Genomic DNA, 27,813 nt, shown 5'->3' with positions numbered 1-27,813 from the left:
TATTGTGGTATTCGTTAAGCGCGTATTATGTGTCGGGCATCATCATCATCATCATCAATCGTATTTATTGAGCACTTACTATGTGCAGAGCACTGTACTAAGCGCTTGGGAAGTACAAATTGGCAACATATACTAGCACTGTACTAAGCCCTGGGGTGGATACAAGCAAACCAGGTTGGACAGTGTCTGTTCCACGTGAAGCTCACAGTCTCAGTCGCCCATATTACAGATGAAATTAAAGTTGCTGTTTTTTGAAAGAAAATGATGATGATGCAGACTGCCATCGACAGCGATGGCTCAGTCAGTCAGTGGTATTTATCTAATGCCTATTTTGTGCAGGGCTTTGTACTAAAAACTTGGCAAAGTACAACAGACTTGGTAGACACTTTCCCTACCCCTTCCTTCCTCTCCCCCTCGTCCCCCTCTCCATCCCCCCATCTTACCTCCTTCCCTTCCCCACAGCACCTGTATATATGTTTGTACATATTTATTACTCTATTTATTTATTTTACTTGTACATATCGATTCTATTTATTTTATTTTGTTAGTATGTTTGGTTTTGTTCTCCGTCTCCCCCCTTTTAGACTGTGAGCCCACTGTTGGGTAGGGACTGTCTCTGTATGTTGCCAATTTGTACTTCCCAAGCGCTTAGTGCAGTGCTCTGCACATAGTAAGCGCTCAATAAATACGATTGATGATGATGATGATGAAGGGGCTCACAGTCTTCAGAATGAGCTTCATTCCTGGAATTTCGGAACCAAGAGCGGGCACGGAGGAATTGATTCTAGTGACGGTAGGTGACACAGATTCACTCACCCCTTCTCATCTCAGAGAGCAGCGAGTAAGTAGGATGGCAGGGCTGCAGCAGTACAGAAAAGGTGGTTTGGGGTTTTTGTTTTTTTTTTATACGCAGGGCCCATTTCTGGTCATGGTGACCTTAGCGTGGCGCCAATGCCACGCCATAGTCCGTAGACCAGCCGGCAATTGTCAGCTGCAGTGAACTTCGCTGTCTACTTCAGCCGGCTTTTTTTCCTGTTTCCGGGCTTCCTACTGGGCTTCTCCACCCAGAGGCTCAGCCCGGTTCATACTTCATCATCATCATCATCATCATCAGTCGTATTTATTGAGCGCTTACTATGTGCAGAGCACTGTACTAAGCGCTTGGGAAGTACAAATTGGCAACATATAGAGACAGTCCCTACCCAACAGTGGGCTCACAGTCTAAAAGGGGAAGACAGAGAACAAAACCAAACATACTAACAAAATAAATAGAATAGATATGTACAAGTAAAATAAATAAATAAATAGAGTTATAAATATGTACAAACATATATACAGGTGCTGTGGGGAAGGGAAGGAGGTAAGAAGGGGGGGATGGAGAGGGGTACGAGGGGGAGAGGAAGGAAGGGGCTCAGTCTGGGAAAGCCTCCTGGAGGAGGTGAGCTCTCAATAGGGCCTTGAAGGGAGGAAGAGAGCTACCTTGGCGGATGGGCAGAGGGAGGGCATTCCAGGCCCCGGGGATGACGTGGGCCGGGGGTCGATGGCGGGACAGGCGAGAACGAGCTGAGCTCTCTTCACTGGAGCAACCACGGGGCTTAAAAAAAAATATGCAAATTATTTGGGCTCTAGAAATTTACACCTGGAGAGAAGAAAACCCCAAAATGTTTGAGAAACTATTGTGCAAAACATAATGTGGGTGATTAAGAAGCGGGAGAAGCGGTGTGGGAGAAGCGGCGTGGCTCAGTGGAAAGAGCCCGGGCTTTGGAGTCAGTGGTCGTGGGTGCAAATCCCGGCTCCGCCAGCCGTCAGCTGTGTGACTTTGGGCAAGTCACTTAACTTCTCTGGGCCTCAGTTACCTTATCTGGAAAATGGGGATTAAAGCTGTGAGCCCCCCGTGGGACAACCTGATCACCTTGTAACCTCCCCAGTGCTTAGAACAGTGCTTTGCACATAGTAAGCGCTTAATAAATGCCATCATTATTAAGAATGTAAATTGCCTCCCACTGATTACTACTAGGCAGCAGCGTGGCTCAGTGAAAAGAGCCCGGGCTTGGGAGTCAGAGGTCATGGGTTCTAGTCCTGCCTCTGCCACTTGTCAGCTGTGGGACTTTGGGAGAGTCACTTAACTTCTCTTTGCCTCAGTTACCTCATCTGTAAAATGGAGATTAAGACTGTGAGCCCCACGTGGGACATCCTGATCACCTTGTATCCCCCCAGCACTTAGAACAGTGCTTTGCACGTAGTAGGTGCTTAACAAATACCATCATCATCATTACCGACATGCCCGTAGGATGCTTGTCTTGCCATCTCCCCTCCTGTTCCCCACCTCTGTTTTGGCTTCTACCACTGTCTTTTCAAAGCATGAGTTCGAGGACTAAATTTTTTATTGCTCTTTCCCTGGGTTCACCATCTCTAGTATTCACTACCCCATACTTCCATCTGCCCTACCCTGCCTAGCGTAACTAGAAAATGAACCTTGATTCATAGTGGTTTGATATATATTACATTGGCATTATTAAACAGGTCATCTCCTTAATTCTTATCATGAAATACTTCTCATGCTTGTTTTCCCCTTCTTTTTTGAATTTCCTGGGGGTAATATGCATGTAACTAATGGGTATTGTTGAGAATATGCTGCATTTTAGTTTTATCTGTTAAATGTGAATGGAAAATTGGAGGAGTGAATAAGTATTTGAGCAGGGGCAGAACTGGTGTGGGGATTTTCTACTTGGTAAACAATTTACTTTTTATATGTCATTTTGAAGCAGTTTCGGAAAGAAATATATGATAAATACTGAAGAAAATCAACATCTTAAATTTAAATCTCTCCCCAACTCAATAATAATTGTGGTATTTAAGTGCTTACTCTATGCTAAGCACTGTAGTTGATACAAGATAATCAGGTCAGGCACAGTCCCTGCCCCATATGGGACTCATAGTCAAAGTTGGAAGGAGAACAGGTATTTCATCCCCATTTTAGAGAGGAGAAAACTGAAGTACAGAGAAGTTATGTAACTTGCCGTGATCACACACTAAGCAGGTGGTAAGGTCATGATTAGCCTGCAGGTATCTGATTCCCAGGCCCCTGCTCTTTCCACTAACCCCTCCTGGTACTGAATGCATGAAACAATAAAAGTAAATACCTAGAGAGTGGAATGGGAGGGGGCAAAAGCAGCATAAAATACCATTTTTTTCTACCTTGCCAGTTAGGGAAGAAGGTGTTTGTAGGGACAAGTGTGGCCTGGAACTCAGTGTGTGACTTTGTGAATATCATCACCAAGCGCATTGTAGATTCTTTAAACATGGTATTCTGGGAAGACAGTTAATATTGGGCTAACCTAAACTTTTAAATTTTGATCGTGATTTAAACTAAAGATTTTGGGGGAGTAATTAAAGCACTGCGGTCTACAGAACATTAAATTATCAATGTGAAACTTGGGAAATCATCATCAATCATATTTATTGAGCGCTTACTGTGTGCAGAGCACTGTACTAAGCGCTTGATAATGCGTGAAATCATGATAATGTGTCAAAGGACAAGAGGGGAAACCCCCAGATTTTCTGACTATAAATGCAGCTATTCTGGAAAGTAGAAGAAGAACTGGAATTCGTGATTCATGGTTATCTTAAGGCAGAGATTTTCTAGTACTGCCCCATGGATATTTTGTGCCACCAGTAAACATTTTAAAAATTAAAATAATAGTGATGTGTTGTAAAACCATGTCTAAACAATAAGTACTTACATATTTTGAAGGTATCAGGTGAAATGTATATTTTAGGAATACATATAGTAAAGATTTTCATTCATTCAGTCGTGTTTATTAAGTGCTTAATGTGTGCAAGGCACTATATTAAGCACTTGGGAGAGTACATACAACAACAAACAGACACATTCCTTGCCCACAAGAGCTCATGGCCAGAGGGGGAGACAGACATTAGCATCAATTAATCAATCAATCAACAAACAAACAAATTACAGATATATACATATGTGCTGAAGGTTGGGAGGGAGGATGAACGAAGGGTGCAAGTTAGGATGACAAGTTAGGATGACGCAGAAGGGAGTGGGAGAAGAGGATGCCTTCAGTAAGGCATTGAAGTTGGGGAGATCAATTATCTGATAGGAGGGATAAAGATAAATTAATTACTGTTATTTTTATTATAGGTTAATTTCATTCCCACCTAACAGACCCTCTTTAATTGAAATTTTAGAAATCTCTGATCTACATTTATCAATCAATCAATCGTATTTATTGAGCGCTTACTGTGTGCAGAGCACTGTACTAAGCGCTTGGGATGTACAAGCTGGCAACATATAGAGACAGTCCCTACCCAACAGTGGGCTCCCAGTCTAGAAGGGGGAGACAGAGTACCAAACCAAACATACTAACAAAATAAAATGAATAGAATAGATAGGTACAAGTAAAATAAATAAATAGAGTAATAAATATGTACAAACATATATACATATATACAGGTGCTGTGGGTAAGGGAAGGAGGTAAGATGTGGGGGATGGAGAGGGGGTCGCGGGGGAGAGGAAGGATTGATGTAACTGCTACATGATTTAATGCCTTGTCTTACTGGAATATAGGGTATTACACTATTAGTTCTCAAACTTTTAACTGCACTTCACCATCTGCCTTCCCTTCCCCTCTCTCCCCCACCAAAGAAATATGAACAAATTAAAAGGAAATGTGAAAACCATCGATTTCCTTTCTCTAGTCTTGAGGTTAATGGAGAAGTAGTGTAATGCGAAGTATTTATACTCTTGCTTTTCTTTTTCCAAAATGCTTTAACCTCAACCATTTCAGTTTCTCCTCAGAGCATCTTTGTGAGGTAAGGAGAGGTATCACTATCCCCATTTTACAGGGTAAGGAAACAGAGGAGCAGAAGGGTTAAGCAGTCTGCCCATGGTCACGTTTGCCAGCCAGTGGTGGTGGTGTGACTACAACCAGACCATGCTGTTTTCCTCTAAACTATACTGCCTCCCTGTGGGTTAGAGAGGAAGAAGGTGGTAATCATTACATAAGGATTAGAATTAACAATTAATAATAATAATAATAATAATAATGATGGTATTTGTTAAGCGCTTACTATGTGCAAAGCACTGTTCTAAGCGCTGGGGAGGTTACAAGGTGATCAGGTTGTCCCATGGCGGGGGCTCGCAGTTTCAATCCCCATTTTACAGATGAGGTCGCCGAAGCTCAGAGAAGTTAAGTGACTTGCCCAAAGTCACACAGCCGACAGTTGGTGGAGCTGGGATTTGAACCCGTGATGTCTGACTCCAAAGCCCGGGCTCTTTCCACTGAGCCACGCTGCAATTAATCTTGGTAGAGAAGTGAGGTAGTCATAATAGTGAAATTCAGTGGACAGCAGGGAAAGGGAATTACGCTTAAAGGTGGAAAGACAACTGTAAGATGAAGGATAACTAGTCACGTGCAAGTGCAGCTGAAAGAGATGTAGAAATCGTGGCACATGAGCTAAATACGAATCCACAATTAAGGACCAGTTCACGAAGTGGTGCTTTTATGACATGGATACGTAAAAGTCAGCTCCCATTTTCCTGGAAAACCTTTTCCCCGGAAATCTGAAAAGCAGTTTCCCTGATCACTGCTCCATTTCCCCTGCCCTCTATTCTTAAGGAACATCACCTGTCAATATCCATAATTAAAAAAGCATCTTGGAAGGCTCCCAGGTAGATAGATGTGCCCAACGAGGGCAACAGCTCCTTAGACTCCGAGCCAGCTGCTTCACAGCTGAATTAAAAAAGCGTCTTGGAAGGCTCCCAGGTAGATAGATGTGCCCAACAAGGGCAACAGCTCCGTAGACTCCGAGCCAGCTGCTTCACAGCTGAATTGAACCGAAGCTCTGCCTCTGTGGAAAATTCCACTAGTTCACTTATTGCAGAATAATAGAACTTACCTGTGTAACATCTATCTTCACTTTTCAACTTGGTCAGCAAAATCCAGATATGTATCAGAGTGTTGGGTCACATGGAAAAGCACCATTAGACCGTGAGCCTCGGGTGAGACAGGCACTGTGTCCAACCTGTGACTAACTTGTATCTACCCCAGCACTTAGAATAGTACTTGGCACAGAGTAGTGCTTAACCGTTGTTACTATCATTATTATTTGGGCAAGAGGAAAGGGTTAAAGTAAGAATCAGCGAGTCCCACCGCGCAAACTCGAAGAAGGATGACATGCCAAGTCATCTTGACCTACATACCAGCCCCCAGGCACAATTTGAGCCTGCCCCGCCTGATAACTGCTGGACTGACATGCTGGAGCTCTCCCCAGTCATTGCAGAATCCTCCTCCTTTCCACTCCCTTCTTCCATCTAGCAGAAGGTAGAAGAGCGGTGGGCTGGAAATACAGGAACTCGGTTTTCTCATTTCCCAGTCCACCCCTTCATTCCACTTACAACTTTTCAGCCACCTAGACTGCCGAAATATGAGACAATCAATCAATCAATCGTATTTATTGAGCGCTTACTATGTGCAGAGCACTGTACTAAGCTCTTGGGAAGTACAAATTGGCAACACATAGAGACAGCGCAAGAGACAGAGAGGCAGAGAGAAAGAAAAATGAGAATGAATTGCTTGAATAGAGCCGGGGGGCTGACAGGAAATTGGATCAATCAGTGGTATTTGTTGAGCACCTGTTGGGCACAGATCACTCTACCAAGTGCTTGGGAGACTACAGCAGAGTCACCGTACACTATTTCTTCACTCAATAATAATAATAATTGGCATTTGTTAAGCGCTTACTATGTGCAAAGCACTGTTCTAAGCGCTGGGGAGGATACAGGGTGATCAGGTTGTCCCATGTGGGGCTCACAGTCTTCACCCCCATTTTACAGATGAGGTAACTGAGGCCCAGAGAAGTTGAGTGACTTGCCCAAGATCACACAGCAGACATGTGGTGGAGTCGGGATTCGAACCCATGACCTCTGACTCCAAAGCCCGGGCTCTTTCCACTGAGCCACGCTGCTTCTCCAAAATAATCTTAGAATCTTAGAATCAAGAATCTTAGAAGGATCCAACCTGGTTATCTTGGATCTACCCCAGTGCTTAGTACAGTGCCGGGCACGTGGTAAGTACTTAACACTTAGCACAGTTGTTATGATTATTACAGTGTAGTGGGAGAGGTAGATCTGTACTGTAAACCTGTTCCGATTTTTGTAAAAAGGTCTTTATATCTCCTTTCAAGTATTGCTAGTACTCCTGGGTTCTCAAATCCAACTATTGAGCCCACTGTTGGGTAGGGACCGTCTCTATATGTTGCCAACTTGTACTTCCCAAGCGCTTAGTACAGTGCTCTGCACACAGTAAGCGCTCAGTAAATACAATTTAATGAATGAATGAATGAACTATTTTTGCAGTTTTTCTTCCACCCCTCTCAGGAGAAGCTTTGGCCAGTGTTGAGGATTGCTCTTCATCTGGTCTGTTAGAATTAAATCAGTGCAGCCGAGGTGCACTGTTTTAGTGCATCACAGCCTGTCATTTCTTCCATACGTGCAGCAACAGAGCAGACCTCTGCTTTTAGTGTCATTGATCAAATCACTGTCTTCAAAACAGGGAGCTTGACACGCAAGCCAACTCCCTAAGGCTTTCGATTTCATTTCTGCGTACTAACTTTTGCCTGATGCTCATCTACTCACAAAGTTCCTGGGTGTTAACATCAAACTGTTATGATTTTGTTTGTTTTTTAGAATAATAATAACCTGGATGCCTGTTGTGCAGTTCTCTCACAGGAGAGTACAAAGTATCTCTACGGCGAAGGAGACTTGAATTTTTCGGACGATTCTGGGATTGCCGGTCTGCGAAATCACATGACTTCTCTCAACTTGGACTTGCAATCGCAGAATGTGTATCACCATGGAAGAGAAGGCAGTAGAATGAATGGCAGTAGGACTTTAACGCACAGCATTAGCGATGGGCACCTTCAGGGGGGCCAGTCCAGCAGCGAACTGTTTCCGCAGGAGCCACAGACGGCACCCGCTCAAGTTCCACAGGGCTTTAACATCTTAGGGATGCCTAATCCATCCAGCGTGTCTAATTCAGCCCCTCACCTCGGATTTCACCTAGGCAGCAAAGGGGTCTCTAATCTGTCCCAGACCCCCCGATTCAATCCCATAATGGTCACCTTAGCCCCCAATATTCAGACTGGTCGCAGCACCCCTACATCTTTGCACATACATGGTGTACCTCCACCCGCTCTTAACAGTCCACAGGGAAATTCGATCTACATTAGGCCTTACATCACCGCGCCCAGTGGTACAAGCCGACAGGCACAGCAGCCTCCTGGCTGGGTGTCCCAGTTGAGCCCCCTGCACCCTCAGCAGGTCTACCAGCCTTCTCAGCCTAGCCCCTGGACTACTTTTCCCTCGTCCAGTTCTCAGTCACATACCTCAGCCCAGCAACCCGCCCAGCCAAACCAACCAGGCCACCAGACCTCTCACGTCTACATGCCGATCAGTTCGCCCACCACCCCTCAGCCCCCCCTGGTTCACTCCTCCGGCGGCGCCCCGGCCTCTGCCCACAGCCAGTATAACATCCAGAATATTTCAACAGGACCTCGGAAAAACCAGATCGAGATCAAACTTGAACCCCCGCAGAGAAACAATTCTGCCAAGCTGCGTTCGTCCGGCCCCCGCCCCTCCGCCAACGCCCCCTCCGTCAACAGCCAGACGGTAACCAGAAGTCAGCCTACTGTTTACATAGCCGCCAGCCCCCCAAACGCGGATGAGGTGATCTCCCGCAGTCAACCGAAAGTCTACATTTCAGCCAACGCCACCGCAGGAGATGAGCAAGTTGTGCGGAACCAGCCCACGCTTTTCATTTCCACGAACCCTGGAGCATCTTCCGCCGCCGCCAGGAACGTGTCCGGGCAAGTAAGCATGGGCCCTGCCTTTATTCATCACCACCCTCCCAAGAGTCGAACGGGAGGCAACCCTGCAACTTCTCCTCGCGTGGTGGTCACTCAACCCAATACAAAATACACTTTCAAAATTACCGTTTCTCCAAATAAACCCCCCGCGGTTTCTCCGGGGGTGGTGTCCCCTACATTCGAACCTACGAATCTTCTAAACCTTCCCGATCATTACGTAGAACCAGAGGGTATTCAGCATCTTACTGACCCTGTTTTAGCACATGTGGACAGGATCAGTGAGGCCCGGAAGCTCAGTATGGGATCTGATGATGCTGCCTACACACAAGGTAATTTTACCGCTGAAAACGTAGGTTCTCTTTTTTTTAATCCGTTTATTTTTTCTCTTCTTCTTTGGTTCTCCGGTCTGTATTTGGTTTCCAAGCGAAAGGGATCACCCTTCATGTATACATTGCGGCGGTCGTGGAGAAGCAGTGATGCCTGGTCTGTCACTAATCCAAGGACTGTACAGATGATAATTTGCATTTATAAAATGTCATTTCAATTCTCCGGTGGTAAATGCAGCAGAGAGGAAGGGCCAGGGGGTCATCGCGGTTCTGTTGCTTCCTATGTAGAGTTTCTAATGTGCCGTGTCCTTTCAGTTTTTTCTAGACTAAGGTAGTGTGCTGGTTCATGCCTGGTTGAAATGGTGTAATTTTTTTGAATGAGTTAGTTTTTGGAAAAAAGAATGCCTTATTGTAACAGTACTACTCTTAACAATCTCAACTTTTCCCCTCCAGTATTTGTAGAAGACTCTATTAGTAAGGAATGTGCCTGATTTCTTTTGTGGCGTCTGTTTTAAACGACAGCATTTGACGTCTGTGAATAATTTCCTTGAATAGACATTTTGAACCCTCTTACCAACTCTTCTCCCGTTGAATCGGTAGACAGTGCTCACCTCTTCCTTTGCCAGAAGAGATTGAAACAAAACTGGCAATGCTATTCGTCGATGGGTTTGGATCATACAAAATTAGTAAATCGTTACCTGGCTATAGTGATATTCCTTGATTCCTAATAGAGGTATTTGTGTCATTTAAACCTTGTTATAAACCTAGATGTTTGGCAGTTTGTCTTAAAATCAATTCCTGTTCTTCAGTTGCACGGGGCAGAAAGGCATAAATTGAATCTCCACCAATGAAGATAATTGGATTGGATTTTCTTTAATATTCATGAAAAGTGTTATGTTGGATACAGATGGTGGAAAACTTCCACGTACCTAAAAATATTTGTGGACTAGATAGTTATACTGTAGCTTCCCCAATTCATACCATCATTGTCAACCCTGAGCCCTCTCTGATTTTGAACACAGTCTACTACATGATGTCTTTGAGATTGGAAGAGGGAGCAAATTTTATATGTGTATGTTGTGAGGTGGGCAACTATATATTGGAAATGGTCCAAAGATTCCACATGGATATTCCGATTTAACCAAGAATTGCTTTTATTCCTATTTTTTTTTCAGCAAACCATTTTATCTTTTTAATATCACATTACTAATCTTATTTGCCTTCAAATCTCATTCCTAAAATTCAGATTTTCCCCCCACTGAGCCTCTTCTCTTTCTACTATGGTAAATAATGCCTCAATGGGCAATAAACTTCTCAAGGAGGTACTACAGCTTGTAAGAGAAGGAAAGGGGAACTGTCCAGAGGAATGAAAGTGAAACGTGACCTTTCTTACTTTACGACTCAAATAATGGTAACAGTTAAAATCAGAATTGTTCCCACTGAGAATTTCAAAGGGAAAAAAAATCAGATTTTATGGCATGGTACAGTTTTTGGTGCTCTTCACTTCCAAGCTGATAAGTATGGGTGTATTTATGGGCCTGTGTTGGGGATATAGCTGCCCTTTGTTTTGGGAGTGATGCTACTTATGACTCAGCCTCATCAGGCTACAACACGCAAGACGTTTGTGAAGTTTTTGGTGGTGGCACCTGATCTTTGCAGTAACCCAGGCCTCTTAGATGCCACACCTAGCTCTTTTGAAATCTTCCCGCAATCGTATTTGAATACAAATGACTCTAGAAGTATGTACTTATACACTTCTTACATTTCCCCACATCTTTCCCTGCTCAGAGGAAGTCAGAGACCTGTGCACATTTTGAGCTTTGGAGCTGGAGTACAATCACCAAACAACAATATCTAGGGAAGATGCTCTTCCTCTCTCCCATCCTCTCCCTCTTCTAAGAATAGCCCACTTTGTTTAGGTGAGAGATGTTCTGTGATGGCTTCCAAATCCCCCCTCCCCACTCCCCCCCCACTCTCTTCCACTTACAGGTATCAAATCAGCTACACCGAGAGTCAATTAAGAAAGTGCTATTATGCATTGTAATTCTGCCACACAAGGTAAATTAACTTTAATGGGATTGTCAAATGGAAAAATTAACAAATAAGCCCCCATGTTGGGAAGAAACAAGTTTAAGCATTTTATAGAAGGTTCTGTGTGGTGAATCCATTCTAACTCTGCAAATGTAACAATGGTCCATAGTGATTCAGGTTATTAGCTCGGCATGTACATGTAGCTCCCAGAGACATTGCCAAGTGAAAAACACCCACGTTGTCTTTGATTCTCTTTACTGGTGTTTGGCACAAGAAAATTATTAAACAGCTTTAAAGACACACTCTTTCACTTTGGAATTACCTCTAAACCTTTTTTTCCTTCTTTTCCTTGCTACTCCAAACCCCGTGAAAATTCAGGTTACTGCACTTCTTAGGCACAGAGAAGTGAAAACAACTCATGCTGTGTTGTAAAGTGGGAGAAATCCAAAGGTTGTAAACCCTGTCTTTGGAATTCCTAACTAACCATTGATTTAAATGAGTAAACCAAGATGCCTACCAAATATAGGTGATACTATAGATTAAATTTTTGAATACTATTAACTAGATTAAAAAATGTTGTGTTCTTTTTTTTTTTAAAGCAAGCCTATTCCAATTTATTCCTATATCATTCTTTTTGCTATGCAGGGACTCTGAATGTGTAGTTCAGTACCATTAAAACTCCGGGCCCATTGTGGAAATTAGAACAGAGAATGGAGCAGAAGATAGAGTGGAAAAAAATGCACATTGTCATATAGCTTTAAAAATAATCTAGAGGGAGAAGTGTTTAAAATTCACTCGATTCACTCTCTTCCTTTCTAACATGCCCTCATCTTTTACTCACTAAAAATTATTGTCAGAGTCTAAACAAGCACTGGAAACTTTCATATTAATCATTTCTTTTCAATGTATTATTAAATAAGGCATATAAAATTACCAGAAAGCATTACATAAATCAAAATAGGTGTTTTCAAAGGAAATGAATAATCAAAACTGAAAAGGCATTTATAAATAAGTCTTAAGTAGCCCAGATTTTTGAAAGCCCTTGTCTAACCCCCCAGTAAAAGCAAATGATTTTCAAGAATTGGCAGTAAGCTTATTTTGATAACAGGCTTCTTATCCGTATCTGTGTTGAGTTGATTCAAAATAATAATATTTACTTAACAAAATCACTTAGCTAGTAACACTCTAAAATTATATCCAGCCAAAAAGATAAGGAAAAGTAAAGTAAAATTCTATTGTCCCTTCTATAGAAAAATGGGAGAAAGTGAGCTTTGCTGCATGTTTTTGTAAACTGCTATGTGCAGTGCTTTGCATATAGTAAGCGGTTAACAAATGCCATCATTATTACTATTATTATTACTTCCACTTGCATATAAAGCAATCCAAGATCAATATTTAACTTGTGCCCCACTACTTTCAGCAGTATGATGGACATTTGGGAAACAAAAGAAAGAAAATGACGTGGTCCTTGTCCTCATGGAATTTGAGAGAGGTTATGGTGTCATTTAGTCAATCAGTGGAATTTGTTGAGCATTTACTGTGTGCGGAGCTCTGTATTAACCCACAGATAAGGATTCCTCCAAAACTGTGCACTGATTGATGGCAAAAGTAGAGACAAGAAAATATGCACACAACTCTTATACACTCATCCTTCATTAGCTCTTTTGCAGCCAGTATGGCATCAGTGTTTTGCAACAACCCAATGCCAATTTCATAACTGATTTTGTACTTTGCCTAAGAAGGGACATTATAATTGCAATTGGGTTATGTAAACATGGCTGAAAAAAAAGATAAGGTTCTGTGAAAAATATCAGAGCCATCTTTTCAGCTGGGCTGAGGTGATTATTTTAAATGAAATTTTAATAATTTCAGTAAATAAAATTTAAAAAGAATCATGATTATTTTTCAGGTAGACTAATTTTACTCATTTGTAAAAGATGACAATAGATATGCATTATAACACATAATCACACATGTAAATAAAAAATATATTCCCAGTACAGGCATACCCTGGTCAATAAAGCTGATCAAGGAAAAGCAGAGTGGCTTAGTGGAAAGAGCACGGACTTAGGAGTCAAAAGACCTGAGTTCTAGTTCTGTCTCTGCCACTTGTCTGCCTTGTGACCTTGGGCAAATCCCATAACTTCTCTGTGCCTCAGTTACCTTATCTGCAAAATGGAGATCAAGACTGAGCCCCACATGAGACCTGGGCTATATCTAACCTGATTAGCTTGTATCTACCTCAGCACTTTGTAAATGTGTGGAACTTAGTAAGCATTTAAAGACTACCACTGTCAACATTGGGGCAATTCACTTAAGGTGCGGTGGCCCGGATAAACATTATTAAAGAAAAGTCCACCCTTACACTTCTCTGTTTACGACCCCCACCCCCTTTTTCTTTTTCTTTTTTTTTAATGGTACTTGTTAAGCGCTTACTATGTTCCAGGCACTGTTCTTTGCGCTGGGGAAGATGTAAGGTTGGACACAGTCCATGTCCCACATGGGGCTCACAGTCTCCTTCCTTCTTCTCCTGCGTTCGTCCCTCCTTCTCCTTTCTCCCTTCATCTTCTTGGCCCAACTGAATGAGGGTCCAGAGGGCTGTCAAATTGCAGAGAAGTGGCATCCAAGGGAGAGCAGTTGTGATCCCCTTTTGCAGGGGCAACTTTCCAGAGTCCTACTGCTGGAAGGGGCATAGTGTTTTCCCATCATGGGGGGCAAGAAGGTAGTGGGAGGCGGAATGGGAAAGAGTTAAAGAGTGGAAATTCTGTTCTCGCTCATTCTCCATTCCTTTCCCCACATTCAGTCATTGCCTTCCTGCCTTTCTTTGCAAACGGGGCTCAAAAGATTGTTCACTCAGGGTGGTAGAGGAGGGGAGGCCAGGCAAGAGAGGGAGTCAGGCCAGTGACTGCTCCCACCTTCCTCCTACAGCTCCACCTGACAGCAGCTCTCCAGAGCCCTGTTCCCTGGATGCCCTTGGACCCTCTAGGGCTGGATGGGGCTTAGAGCAATTGCCCCAATTAGCCCTATTTGTAGGGATCAGGCTGCTAGTCAGTTTCATAGAAGTGACCTTGCAAAAATGCATCTCTGTGCAAAATTATGAACAGGGAGGTTAGCCTCCCCTTGGACTCTGAATGGAAGTTATAAACCCAGGGATGCCGAACCCAAGGTAGAATGGCTTCAGAACACTTGGAAAATATCTACTTCTATCTCCACAACCACATTTCCCTTGTAATACTAGAAATAATTTGATTTGAAGAATAAAGTTATTCAGAAGCAATGTATGCACACCCAACAGGCAGTGGGGGGTTGAGGGATGTAAAGAGCCATGAAAATCTATGTAGAGAAGCATCAAGGATGGCCAAGTGGCTGCTAGTCAGTTTCATAGAAGTGACCTTGCAAAAATGCATCTCTGTGCAAAATTATGAACAGTGAGGTTAGCCTCCCCTTGGACTCTGAATGGAAGTTATAAACCCAGGGATGCCGAACCCAAGGTAGAATGGCTTCAGAACACTTGGAAAATATCTACTTCTATCTCCACAACCACATTTCCCTTGTAATACTAGAAATAATTTGATTTGAAGAATAAAGTTATTCAGAAGCAATCTGTGCACACCCAACAGGCAGTGGGGGGTTGAGGGATGTAAAGAGCCATGAAAATCTATGTAGAGAAGCATCAAGGACGGCCAAGTGGTCAAAAACAATGTTTTGGGGAACCTACACAATAGCAGAAAGAAACTGAGTTACAATAAGGTTGAAGTCTGTTGCTATATTGTACTTCCCAAGCACTTAGTACAGTGCTCTGTACATAGTAAGCGCTCAATAAATATGATTGAATGGATGAAAAGTCCAGGGCAGTGAAGAAAAGCAGTGTGGTCTAGTGGGTAGAGCACAGGCATGGGAGTCAGAAGGACCTGGGCTCTAATCCCAGCTCTGCCCCTTGTCTGCTGTGACACCTTGGGAAAGTAACTTAACTTCTCTGTGCCTCAGTTGCCTTATCTGTAAAATGGGGATTAAGACTGTGAGCCCCATGTGAGACATGGACTGCGTGCAACCTGATTAGCTTGGATCTACCCCAGTGCTTACTAAGTACCATGCCTGGCACATAGCGCTTAACAAATATTATTAAAATTTTTTAACAAATATTGTTAAAAAAAGAAAAATGAAGTGTGATATGACTTTATTATTGGCCTTTAATCAGAATGATTCCCATTCCCTTTGAGCAGTAGAACCTTTAATCCTGACGATAAAAATATTTTATTGTCCTGTGCAGCTGGATTTTTTTTTCTCATTGAAAATGAGGCACAGTCTGTACATACTTGAGTGTTCAGAGCTAGATTATCTTCCCTTAAATGGCAAGAGATACTAATTTTCAAGCCCATAAATCGGCATAGGAGTGCCACTCTATCCTAAAAGGTACTAGGTAGTTTAAAATGGTTTTTGGTGGGAAGAGTCTGAACATAGCACACTGAACCCAACTTTCCCTGTTGTGGAAGAAGAGAATTGATATTACAAACTTGTGATAGCTCCCAGCAGAATGAAATGATGTTCTCCCTTTGTGCCCCCGAGTAACAATGGGGTATAATTTGGAAGTATTTTCAGAATTATAGCCTCTGAGCGTTCTTGGTTAGTGGTGACCGGTGTCTCCAAGATGAGAAGTTTCCTGCGCTGGTGTACTACCGGTCAGTTGCTTGTAGTTTTGTTTTATCTGTCTCAAAAAGTAGATGAAAATGACCAAGATAAAACATGGAGGCAGCAAATGTTAAATTCTTTTCCCTCATTTCTCAGTTTATACTAATTTTATCCAGTTTTTCCCAAGGGACAGAAATAGTCAGTTTAGATCCTTGAAGGAATGCTTCCTTCATTTCAAATGTTAATCCTTGCTCAGGTTACCTCCATTCATTCATTCTCATTCATTCAATCATATTTATCAAGCACTTACTGAATGCAAAGCACTGTACTAAGCACTTGGGAGAGTACCATATAACAATATTATATAACACATATGTACCATATAACAACAGATATATTCCTGCCCACAACAAGCTCACGGTCTAGTGGGGGAGACAGACATTAATATAAATAGATAAATATCAAAGTAGATAATAAAGCCATCCATAACACACCTTATTAAGTTCAAACCATTAAATCATGCAAAAATAAGTTACACTGAAATGACTACAGTAGAGTTGGTCATTCAGAAAATTTTTAAGCTTTAAAATGAACGGCTTAAAGTGTTACATGAATTATTTAATAGCTTGAATTCATACTTCAAGTTTTAATACTCTTCTTGTAGGCCAATTATTCTGTCACTTCTAAGGAACTCGTGCTCTACTTTACCAAGCTATTCAAGTGTGTATACCCCTGGTTGTGGAAATTGATTAGCTGGTGATTTATTTGGTTATATATTGTGAGGCTGTGTTTGGAAAAAAAAAAAGTCAAAAGGGCCCCTGTTTTGAGTATTACTATTCATTAATATCTTTAGCGCTATTATGTGTACTTTAATTTAAATAGACTCCTAAAATTCATGTTGTTGAAGTTCATTTTCCCTCCTTTCTCCTGTGAGTGACAATAAATGGGGTAAGACAGCTGTTTATTGCTAACTGCTACCCTATCCTAAGGTTGCCATTCTGGTAAAATAAATCTTTACCAAGCAGGGAAAACAGAGCGAGGACCAACAGAGGAGAGAGAGGAAGATGTAGGGCAAAAGGGAGGTGTGGTGGCTAGGAAAAGGGAAAGTTGTGAAGAAGGAGGTTGGGCTTATGTGCAAACCAGCTGCCATTGCCTGCCAACTGCAGTTCTGATTTCTGCCGTCCCCAAGTTCGAGAAACATTGTCCAAAGTTATATTAAGTTGAATAGTTTGCTTCCGGGTTTTGTTTCAGAAAAAATTAAATTGAATATGTGGGGAATTTTAAACTTATAAATAATATCCCTAATGCATCCAGATTTCATCTGCAGTACCTTCCCCTCTCATATCTCTCCCTTTTTTCCTCCACCCTCCATACACACCCTATTTCTCTGTCCCTCTCGGCCTCCATTTGCTCCTCTTTGTCTCCCTCAAGAAACTAAAATTTACCCTTGTGACAGAAAAGATAAGTTTCAGAAAGTCTCCAGATATAGTACTTACCTTCTGCTCCTGTCCTGAGTGCTGATTTCCCATTGTTTGTAGTGCATGTAAAGGCTTTTAAAGTGCCTCCAGGAACTCTCCACCTCTGCCTTAGAGTATGCCAATGAAGAGCTGTTTGCTGTACTGCCCATTTAAATCATTTTAAGGCAGTTTTTCATGTGAATAACGGCAATAAATTGAAGAGAAGCAAGCCTGGTTATCTTCACTTTGTTTCTAAAGTCTTTATACGAATTGTAATGTTTCCCATTTGTACTCTGTACACAGTAAATGCCCAGTAAATTCTATTGATAGATTTTATGTAAATGTGGTGAGAAATGAGAATGAGGAAGGGCCACTTTTGCCTTCTTTTCCTCTTAACTGTTCCCTTCTGTTATTAGTTCCATATACCCTTTCCCCCACTTTCTTTTTTGTTCTGCTTAATTCATGGATCGTGTGGGGATATATTAAGATAATTGATGTGCAAGTTCTGGGCAGTGGGGAAGCATTTTGCAAATTCACTGAATTATCATTTCCCTCTTGTTGTTATCATATAGGGACCATCTCTATATGTCGCCGACTTTTACTTCCCAAGCACTTAGTACAGTGCTCTGCACACAGTAAGCGCTCAATAAATACGATTGAATGAATGAATATACAAGCAAGCCAGCACAGTCCAAGTGCCCATTAAAGACTATTGACAAATACATTTGTTAGAGAAGACTTATGCTTTCGTGCATTGGGGAAATGAAAGGAAAGGTAGAGGGAAAACTTTCTAGTAAGCAGTGTGTGCGGAGAAAGAAGTAAATGTGTCCCGATTTGAAAGTACATTAAGCTCTTAAAATGTTCATTACAAAATTGACTCTACGTATTTTTCAGAATGCTGTGGAAGTATTTAATAGTTCTAAATGATCATCTTCATCTATTGATTTGAAGGACCAAGAGGCAGTGGTAATATACAGTGCTGAGGTTTTATAAAGTGGAAAACTATCTGACTGTCCCCCTTTTCATTTGAATGAAAACTAAAGCACTTGTTTTTTAGTTGAAAAACCTTTTAAGGTTAGCGAAACAAGCAACCTGTTATAGAGGCCCAATTTTATGGGGCATGGGAATTCTTGGGAGTGATTTACCTGCCACATCTCACAGAAATGCTCATATCTATTTCTGTTTCCAATTATTGTCTTAAAGAGGGTAATGTGGCTCAAGTGGGTGGGACCTTATGTTATACTAATATGTATTGCAGCTTTACTGGTACACCAGAAGGCCAGGATGGAACGACTTCAACGAGAACTTGAAATTCAAAAGAAAAAGCTGGATAAACTAAAATCTGAGGTCAATGAAATGGAGAATAATCTAACGCGAAGGCGCCTGAAAAGATCGAATTCCATTTCCCAAATTCCTTCAGTAAGTCATAATGGCTGTAGCCTATACATTTGAATAGACCAGAATGGGAGATCTGTCAAAATCAGTCACTTAATTTCCCCAAAATGTATTGTAAGCTTTACATTGTGACCCAAGCTATACCTTCAGAGCCTGCCTTCCCTAAGCCACTTGAACAATGATTGGAAGACCAAATAGATATCTTATCCTAACACTGAATTTTTTTTCAGCTTGAAGAAATGCAGCAGTTGAGAAGTTCTAATAGACAGCTCCAGATTGACATTGACTGTTTAACCAAAGAGATTGATCTTTTCCAAGCAAGAGGTAAAGTACTGACTCTTAGTGCATAAATAACTGAAACTATTTCCTCTTTACTGCAGTGTTTTTAAAAAGTTGGAAAGCTGTCATATATAAATATAATTTTGTAACTAAAGAGTGAGGGTTTTTTTTTGTTTTTATAGTGGCTGGTTTGAAAACCAAGCTTATTTTCTCTGCTTCTCCCGTCTCTCCCCTCCCCTAAATCTGCTACAACCCCACTGTTAGGAAAAGTACTGCATAGTTTGCAGTACTAAAAATGGTCCCAGCTTTTTAGTGTGAGGAAATTAAAGTAATTTATGGAGAACATATTCATTCATTCATTGTCGTATTTATTGACTGCTTACTGTGTGCAGAGCACTGTACTAAGCGCTTGGGAAGTACAATATGAAATGCCATTTGTCCTAAAAAATATTTTTATGTCCCTAATTTTCAAAATAAGCAGTAAAGCAATAATATCACCCCATATGAATGCAATTGTTATATTTCAGATTAATACATTGAGAAGGAAATGAAAGAAACCAGAGTCTCTAAGCTGTTGGTAGTGTACCTTATTGTTGGTGACCATGGTTTGTGTTTTGCTCTTTTTATCCTTACATGCCTGACTGGGGGGAAAAAAAGGCATTTGCTGGTTGCTTTCATAGATAATCTTATAATTTCATTTAGCCCTCAAAAAGTATTTAATTGGAATATAAATTTGGTAGTTGTAGCAATTATCAGAAATTTGCTGCCGAAAAGGACAGCCAAGAAAGGTACAAATCCACATTTTAAGATCCCAGACTGAGAGTGCTCTAAAGAAGCAGAGAAGGTTTTTAAAAGACTCCGTCAACCAGTATTTAAGTCCCCATAGAATGCATCTAGATTTTTCTCCCTTAATCTTTAATCAGGTGTATGTGGGGAGCACCTTGAACAAATTAGACTGTATGGGCCATCCTCTCCTGTACATCCCTTATCTGAACTTGAACTGCCTGTATGTTTTTGGAAAACAAAACAGTGATATTGTGCTAATACTGTGTGGGTTATACAGTTCCTTATAATGGGAGGATTCAATGACAATTTTTTGAGGGGTTTTTTGGTTGTTGTTTTTTAAGTTGAGGAGTACTTTCACTGGAGTAAGCACTTGAGACTTCTCCAAGAAGTTATGAATTTGTCTTATTACATTCAATTTGGAGTTAAAGCCTAGCCTTTAGAGCAGGTGGTCAAGAATCCTGTACTGTTCCGAAATTATGGCAGAACTCATCAAAAGTCAGTTGTGTTTCCCAGTTTGCCACTTTCTGAAATTCAGAAAAAATCCTACCTATTTTCAGCATTCAGCAAATATTGGCTTGGTTCACCAGTCAGACAAAAATACCACTGACAGATGCTCTCTGCCTTTGCCTGTGAGAAGTTTGGGGTTTATCTCTTTGTTTATTTTAAGTACGTTTGATGTCTTTTCTCAGTATCTCTTTGCACCCCTTTGCTGTGTTTTGCCTATTACACATAGGATTACCTGCTTGTCAACCCAGTGTATTTGTGGATCCCTGGGGTTTGGAGGTACTTAATCAGAAAGCCACAGAAATGATGAAACTAAAAGGAGCTAAATAAGTGAAAAGAATTACCCATATTTATAATTCTTTTCTGTTCTTTTTTTAAAACTAAAAGTATTTTGAACTATAAAACCTGATATGTACTTTCAGGTACTAAATAAGTGAAAGGAATTGCCTGTATTTGCAATTCTTTTCTCAAAATAAATGATTTTTTTTTAAAAACCATTTTTGAGCCATAAAATACTGATATTTACTTTTTATTTCAGGACCACATTTTAATCCCAGCGCAATTCATAACTTTTATGACAATATTGGATTTGTAGGTCCTGTGCCACCAAAACCCAAAGGTACTGTATCCATTAAATGTGAAATATGTAATTATCTTGAAAAAGCAAAATTGTATGTACCCCTACTTTATCCTCTGCAGCCCAACCTCCAAGAGCTCCAAACTGAGAAATGAACCTACTGTACACTTTTAGATTACGTCTTATTTTCACACCAGGTGAATTAATTTAGAACTCTGTTGGATATTGCGAATAAGTAATATCCCAGACTGCCAAATTATATTTGCAAGTTATGAGAAGTGTTTGGCGGCAGCTTTGAAGGCACTATTTAACAAGTGAACATGATGATTATTGTTTGCTCTGAATTCAGGAATCAGACATGTCATTCACTCATTTCCTGAAGGAGTTCAATTGGGTGTTTTTTGGAGCAAGTCAATCATAATACTGAGTTGGGATTGAAATATATTTCCTAAAGTCTAGTCATAGAAATAGTGTTAAGTAAAGGGGAAAAAACACATTAATAAATTCTTCATCCTACTGGCCCATAATTGACGTAGCACTTCCTACTTACTGGGTTAGACATTTAGAAAAACTGGTACTGTTAGAAACTATTTACATAAATATTTTAGGAATGTTTGAATGAAAGCAGATTTGATTTTTCTTGAATAAATATTTCATACTTATGGAACTGATGTGAAATATTTAATCAAAGATGTATTTTGATGTGTGTGTTAACATAGGAGTGTTGCATTTTTCTAACAAAAGTTTTCAGAGCATCCTGGCAATGTGGAGTGAAAGATTATTTCATATTTAGCAGATAACACAGAAGAATATATATATATCAAGAGCAGTAGGCATGAAACTTAGACATGTACTCAAGATAAAGAGAGGAATGGAAAGGGAGCTTAGGATACTGTATTAATTTATTGTGCTAGGATTTTGAAGTGAGTGGGTGAATCTGGTTTGAAAAAGGTGTGATGAGTGAGTGATATTGAAAGAAAAGAGGGAAGAAGGGCCATACCTTATGAGCATTAGGGTAGCTAAGAAATAGATATGGAAGAGAGTGGGAGATTACACTTACCATTGAAGAGACTAGGTAGAAAAATAATAAAACGAGTCCTCTTTAGTTCAATATTAAATATTCCCAAATTTGTTTCTTTTAACAGCAAGCCTGCTGCCAAGATAGATTTTTCCTCCCGTCAAATGATTCTCTCACTGAATCTCATATTAATGGACAAGCCATATATAAAACCTTACTCATCAAGGCTTCCTCGAAATGCTTCTCTTCTATTGCCCCCCGCCCCCGCCCCATACATCTTCTCCAACAATATTGTAGTTATTTAGTTACTTGAAACTTTGCACTCTAAAAGAGGCAAGGGCTTAACACAAATATGCAGAGAGACAATGGGACTGATTAATCAGTTCCGTTATCTGACTTTTAAAAAGGGTTATCCACAGTTTTGAAAACTAAAAATTACTATCACAGAAATGCTTAATGAAAGCTTCCAATATGGGTACTGAGTCCCATTGGGTAGTGTGGCATTCTTAAATCTTTATTAATGCGTAGAGCTATTGGAACCTCTAATGCATTCCAAAGTATAAACAGTATGTTTTTTGGCCCTGAACCTCCTCCCAAGGAATTAAATGCTTAAAAAATTGGATTCGATTTATTTTTTTTTAAAGTAAGCTATTTAATCACCTTAGTTGACTGCCCTCTCTCCCTGTATTCTCCTCTGTCTTGGTCTCATCTTTCTCAGTATTCTGTTGAGTGTTTTCTCCATAGTCCGTTGCTCTTTCTCTTTGGTTTATCTCACGTCTCCAGTATGTTTTCCACATGGTGTTTTATTTATTACCTTTTCTATGACTGTCTTTCCACTGATTTTAGTGAGTTCATCCTTTGTTTCTCTCCCTCCTATCTGCTTTCCTTACCCCCTAGGCGTTGAGATGCTGTTTCTCTTCCTCAACTTCCCTCTGGGCTATTATGTCTATTTTATTTATATGCAGTTCATTCTGCTAGTATTTTATCAGACAGGCTGTAAGATGGCATTTAGCTGTTTTTTGGTTTTTGGTTTTTTTGGTCCTAAAGGAAGTATAAAGGAGAGGGAATGAAAAAGCGTGGAAACGTGGGTTTAGGCTTAATTATGGTATATTTTTTTCTGACTACTGAAACTGTACAAGCCAAATATAGACAGTCATTTTCATTTTAGACTGTCTTAAAAATTACGTTAAACATGTGAAGATTCAGACAGCTTGTATTCTGCTTCAGCAAAATAGCTCTGATTTTTTTATTCTAGATAGTTTTAGTTCCTTTTAGCTAGGAAACTTTCTAAACCATTTACCATGAACATTTTCTTCCTGGAGTTGCATTCCTGCACTTCTATATCCTTGCCAGCATAACCCAAATTGGTATGCATAAATTATTGAGTTCTTCAGAAAATTATGCTTTCTCCCTAGAGTAATGAAATATTTAAGAAAAAGTTCAAATTACTTTATAGAGAAATGCTATTTTTGCTTAATGTGCTTCTGCTTAACATAAGGCAACTTCTATAATGAAGAGGTATTTACGATTACCAAGTTGAACCAAATAGTAATTGACATAATGAAATAAATGTAACCTTTTTATAACCTAGGGCGTCTTTACTTTAAGGATTAGCAAATCAAAAGCAGATAATTGAAATACTAGGATTGAGAAGCCTTCTCATAGTGGATTAAAATAAGCATTTATTCCCTTCATAAGCACGCGTCATCAGCTCTTCTCAATTATTTATGAATGTTTTTCACCACAATTTTCTTCAGCACTCTAAATAAACCTGATTTTTTTCCTGGTGCTTCTCTTCCCATAACAATGGCATCTTTAAACTAACTTTTACATGATTAAACTTCCAGTAAATTTGTTTGGTAGATGTTTTGGAAAAATCATGTTTTGGAAATTGTAAAGAATCCCTCTTCCCCCAAAAATTTTTTCAAAAGTAAACGAAAACCCATCAATGTAGAAATCAATTAAAACCAACCAGATCATTCTTAATCTCTTAGAATGAAGGCGAGTGCATACTTTCTTAACCAGATGCATTCGTATCTTTTCTCTAATTCATTTTTGTCTGTTTTGCTTCCCGGGCTACAGTTGAAGCTGAAGGGAATTCTTGTGAATAGTGTCATCCGATTAAAAAATACCACCACATACATGTGTTATAAAGCAAGTTCCTCAGAATTTCTCTACTAATTTTGAAGTTTTTTTCTCCTGGTATATCTGATTGTTTATATTCACGCCCTGGTTAGTTTGTGTCATGGCAATCCTTTGGAGGCAGATTGCTTGCATTTTTGTTGTTATTCTAATTTTTATAAATCTGGGGGTAATAAGGGCCTCCTACCCCTGTAAGGAGAGGGAAAGATTTAAGGCAGCAGAAGAAATGGTAGGGTTTTGATGGAAGGATATTGGTAAACCTCCTCCATAAAACTGCCTCCAAGGTAAATCAAATGGTGAGAATCATTTTCACTGATTTAGATTTATTGTTTTTTTATCTGTTTTTAGCTATGTTATCGTTAATGTTGGGCAACAGTGCGATCCCATGTTTGATTGAAATATATTTGAAATACTACTATTTAAAAGCTATCGCATTGAAATTGGCTGTCTTATTGGGCTGACAAATTTCCTTGTAAAACACTGGATGACCTCAGGCAAAGGAGTATAGAAACCAGTGCTGTAAATATGATGTCACTGTTTCCTCATCCTTCTCTTCCGTTTCCTTTTTGAAAGCAGCACCTCTTTTGTGCAAGAGTAGATTAAGGGGGAAAAGACCATTGCATTAGGTCCCTAAACAGATTTTTCAAAAGTCAAGAATATCTTGTTTTAGGAACAGAATGGGATTATGTGAGAGAAAGCTTTACTCCCTGTGGTTTTAAGGAAAAAAATCGAAGCAACTCCAGTACTCTTTCAAATATCAGCAATGATGGAGGATAGCCGAAGGACAATTGAATATCTAAATAGTTACCTTTTGAGGGAGGGGAATTACCCCTTCTTAAAGTTCCAAACTTTCTCTGTGGTGAATTTAAAATGAACCAGATGCCTGTAAATTGGGAGGCAAAACCAGTTTTTCTGCCAAAGAAATCCATTGCAACTGTTGCATTTTCCTGGTGTATCCAAACACAGTCCAAGAGCATTTTTAGCTTCGTAGGTTTATCTCTGCTCCAGGAGTGCTGTTTGAGGTTGTTTTTGAGCATGAATGCACGTTTGAGTATTTTTGATGAACTGTGGGTATGGTAGAGAAGAGTTTGAGGATTGGGAGGTGAGAAGATGATTAGAGCAATGATAGAGAAGATAAACAGTGAAGTTTGGAAGTCTTCAGCTTGACAGACGGCAAGTGATTGAGTAGAATTAAAGATGTTACCTTTTGTCACTATTTGCTGGTTTTTTGGTTTTTAAATCAATCAATTGTATTTATTGAGCGCTTACTGTGTGCAGAGCACTGTACTAAGCACTTGGGAAGTACAAGTTGGCAACATATAGAGACAGTCCCTACCCAACAGTGAGCTCACAGTCTAGAAGGAAAAGACCAGGTTTGACCAAGTATGGAAGTCCTTTAAAAATTTTGAAAGTGATGATTTGGAATCTTTAAAATCATTTCCCAAAAGTTTTCAATGTATTTTCAGTGGGAAAAAAGGATGAAAATATGCAGCCAGAGATAACCTCATCAAGTCATTCTCTCTCAGTCACTAGTGTATGTATCCCCATTTCTCATGGCTAGGAGGGCCCATAGGAACAAGAGGTGATGGGTGAGCTTTTCTCTATTCCTACTTCGAGATGGGGATGCTAATGTCCCTCGGAACCTTTGATCAGTTGCCTTCGGCTTTAAGACAATAAATAATAATATTCCCCATCAGATGGTAAAGGGAAGGAACAGGGGTAAATAATGTAGTTAGAAAGAGTGGACAAAAAGGAGGATAAGCTCATCATGGGCAAGGAACATGTCTGCCAACACTGTTATATTGCACTTCCCCAAGCGCTTAGTGCGGTGCTCTGCACACATTAAGCGCTCAATAAATAGTTTTGAGTGATTGATAAAGGGAACCCTCAAGGAACGGGGCAAAGATTCCACCAGCCAGGTGTCGCCTCAGCCCTTCTGCTATGGGAATCTGACTTAGCCTGAAACTCCGGACCACCTGCGCTGGAGTTTGATAGCCGATTAACAGCCGTTCTGGCTCTCACATTTCAATTAAAAAATGCATCAGCAGTTTGTTAGTCTTCTCTTGGCTTTGCAGGGCTTTGCCTAATTAAAATTTTTTGGCCTACTTGCAGATCAAAGGTCCATTGCCAAAACACCAAAGACTCAAGACATGGAGGAAGATGAGGGAGCTCAGTGGAATTGTACAGCCTGTACTTTTTTGAATCATCCGGCCTTAAACCGATGTGAACAGTGTGAGATGCCCAGGCATTTCTGAGCCAAAAGGCCCAATATTTTCTCTAAAGCCCTACCACATTTATAAGGGACTATTCTGTCATTGGGGGGACGGGGCGGGCGGGGCGGGGGGGAGTTTCTTTGCATAGGATTTTGTAAATTTGAAAGTGTGACAAGATGGTGTTTTGCTAATAATGTTAAATGTCAGCCCACAGAGCTAATAATACCTCAGTGTTGTGTCGCAGGCAGTTGAAATTCATCAGATGAAAGCGAATCTGTTGAAAGACTTGGTTGCCAGCTGCCTAAATCATGTACAGTATTACCAAGATCCACTTAATATTGAACTCGTTGTGTTCATGCTTGGGTGTTCCCAGTACCTTTCTCCCCTCATGTCACTACTGAATTTTGACCGGGGGAAGGAATAAAATGATAGCTTTTATAGTCTGGTTTTTTTTAAAAAAAAAAAAGCTTTCAGTGAAACACTACATACATGGAGAAAATGAAAAGGAATAAGGTTTAACTATTTAAACTGTTCGCTGCCACATTGTGCCAATGGACAGGGGAAGAACTTCACAAATCTGTGGTACTTTTGGCCTTGTCTTCGTCTTCCCTGGAAACCCATCCACTCTGTGAAGCCAGCATCAGTACAATCGAGTCTAAAGATGAAAAGGAGAACTGCATGCATTGTCTGTACAATACACACAGTGAAATGCCCCAAAGCTTTTCTTACTGTACATAGCTCTAGAGCTTGCTTAAAGTGATTTCTTTTCTTCCTCTTTATTATTTTCTTGTACTTCTATATGTATAGTGTAATAGTCTCTTGTTAACTAACTTTCTTTTTTCTTTAGTGATTAAGCACGATCATGTCCCCTTTTAAGCTTTATCTGCGAGAAGCAATGCCTTAAAATAAAAGAGCATTAATGAAATGAAACCATGCACACAATAACTACTCGTTCTGTAAACGGCTCTTGTAAATGCTGATGTTTCGTGAAGACCGACAGATGCAGCATGGTAAAATGCAGGAATTGTCAGAAGAGTTCTGCGTAGAGTACACTCTGTACACTGAGTTTTACGGTGGGTGACACAGCGAAGTGTTTTGTCTGGCCCAGGAAAAGGAAGATACGCTCAACCCACCAACAGATCAACAAGATGAAGCTTGCTTCTTCTGCCTGGTGACTTGCAGAACCTTCAGAAGATATTTATTGGGGAAGTACACAAAGTACCAAATCCAGCAACGTGACAACCGCAGCATCATACAACCCTTTCTTAAGAGAACTGTAAATGCTTTACTGTTTGGGCAGCCAGTTTCGAAACCTGACCTGGTGGCGATGTCATTTATATTTATGAAACAAGGATAGCCATATTTAGGACAACAGAAGAAAAGCTGGAAAAGCGAAAACAAGCAGACTTGAACACTGAAGCAACCTCAAGCATCTCTTTATTTTGATCTATTTTTATAGGGAAATACACGTTCAGGAGATCAGGAATGTAGTGTAATGGAAATCAAGCAAAAGGAGTAAGCATGCATTTAAAAAAAAAAGACAGCATAAAAACAATTATGTAGCAG

At 40.4% G+C, this 27,813-nt stretch overlaps 1 protein-coding gene across 3 annotated transcripts in view; it reads left to right on the top strand.

The window, feature by feature from the left end:
• Nucleotides 1–26,350, top strand: part of TAB2 (TGF-beta activated kinase 1 (MAP3K7) binding protein 2) — a 93,841-nt gene extending 67,491 nt beyond the window's left edge. Inside the window, exons 3-7 of one of the 3 annotated variants that reach the window (XM_038771890.1) lie at nt 7,744–9,219; nt 18,592–18,752; nt 18,959–19,052; nt 20,836–20,916; nt 26,147–26,350. In XM_038771890.1, coding sequence (XP_038627818.1) covers nt 7,744–9,219; nt 18,592–18,752; nt 18,959–19,052; nt 20,836–20,916; nt 26,147–26,289 — 1,955 coding nt within the window. In that variant the 3' untranslated portion in view covers nt 26,290–26,350. Of the gene's footprint in view, nt 1–7,712; nt 9,220–18,591; nt 18,753–18,958; nt 19,053–20,835; nt 20,917–26,146 lie in introns of all 3 variants that reach the window. The other 2 variants (XM_038771872.1, XM_038771882.1) reach the window with 2 other exon arrangements.
• Nucleotides 26,351–27,813: the final 1,463 nt, after the last annotated feature.

Source organism: Tachyglossus aculeatus, chromosome 2 (assembly GCF_015852505.1).
Source record: "Tachyglossus aculeatus isolate mTacAcu1 chromosome 2, mTacAcu1.pri, whole genome shotgun sequence".
NCBI lineage: Eukaryota > Metazoa > Chordata > Mammalia > Monotremata > Tachyglossidae > Tachyglossus > Tachyglossus aculeatus.
The sequence above is the reverse complement of the archived record's forward strand: the minus strand, read 5'-3'. Positions and strand labels throughout refer to the sequence as shown.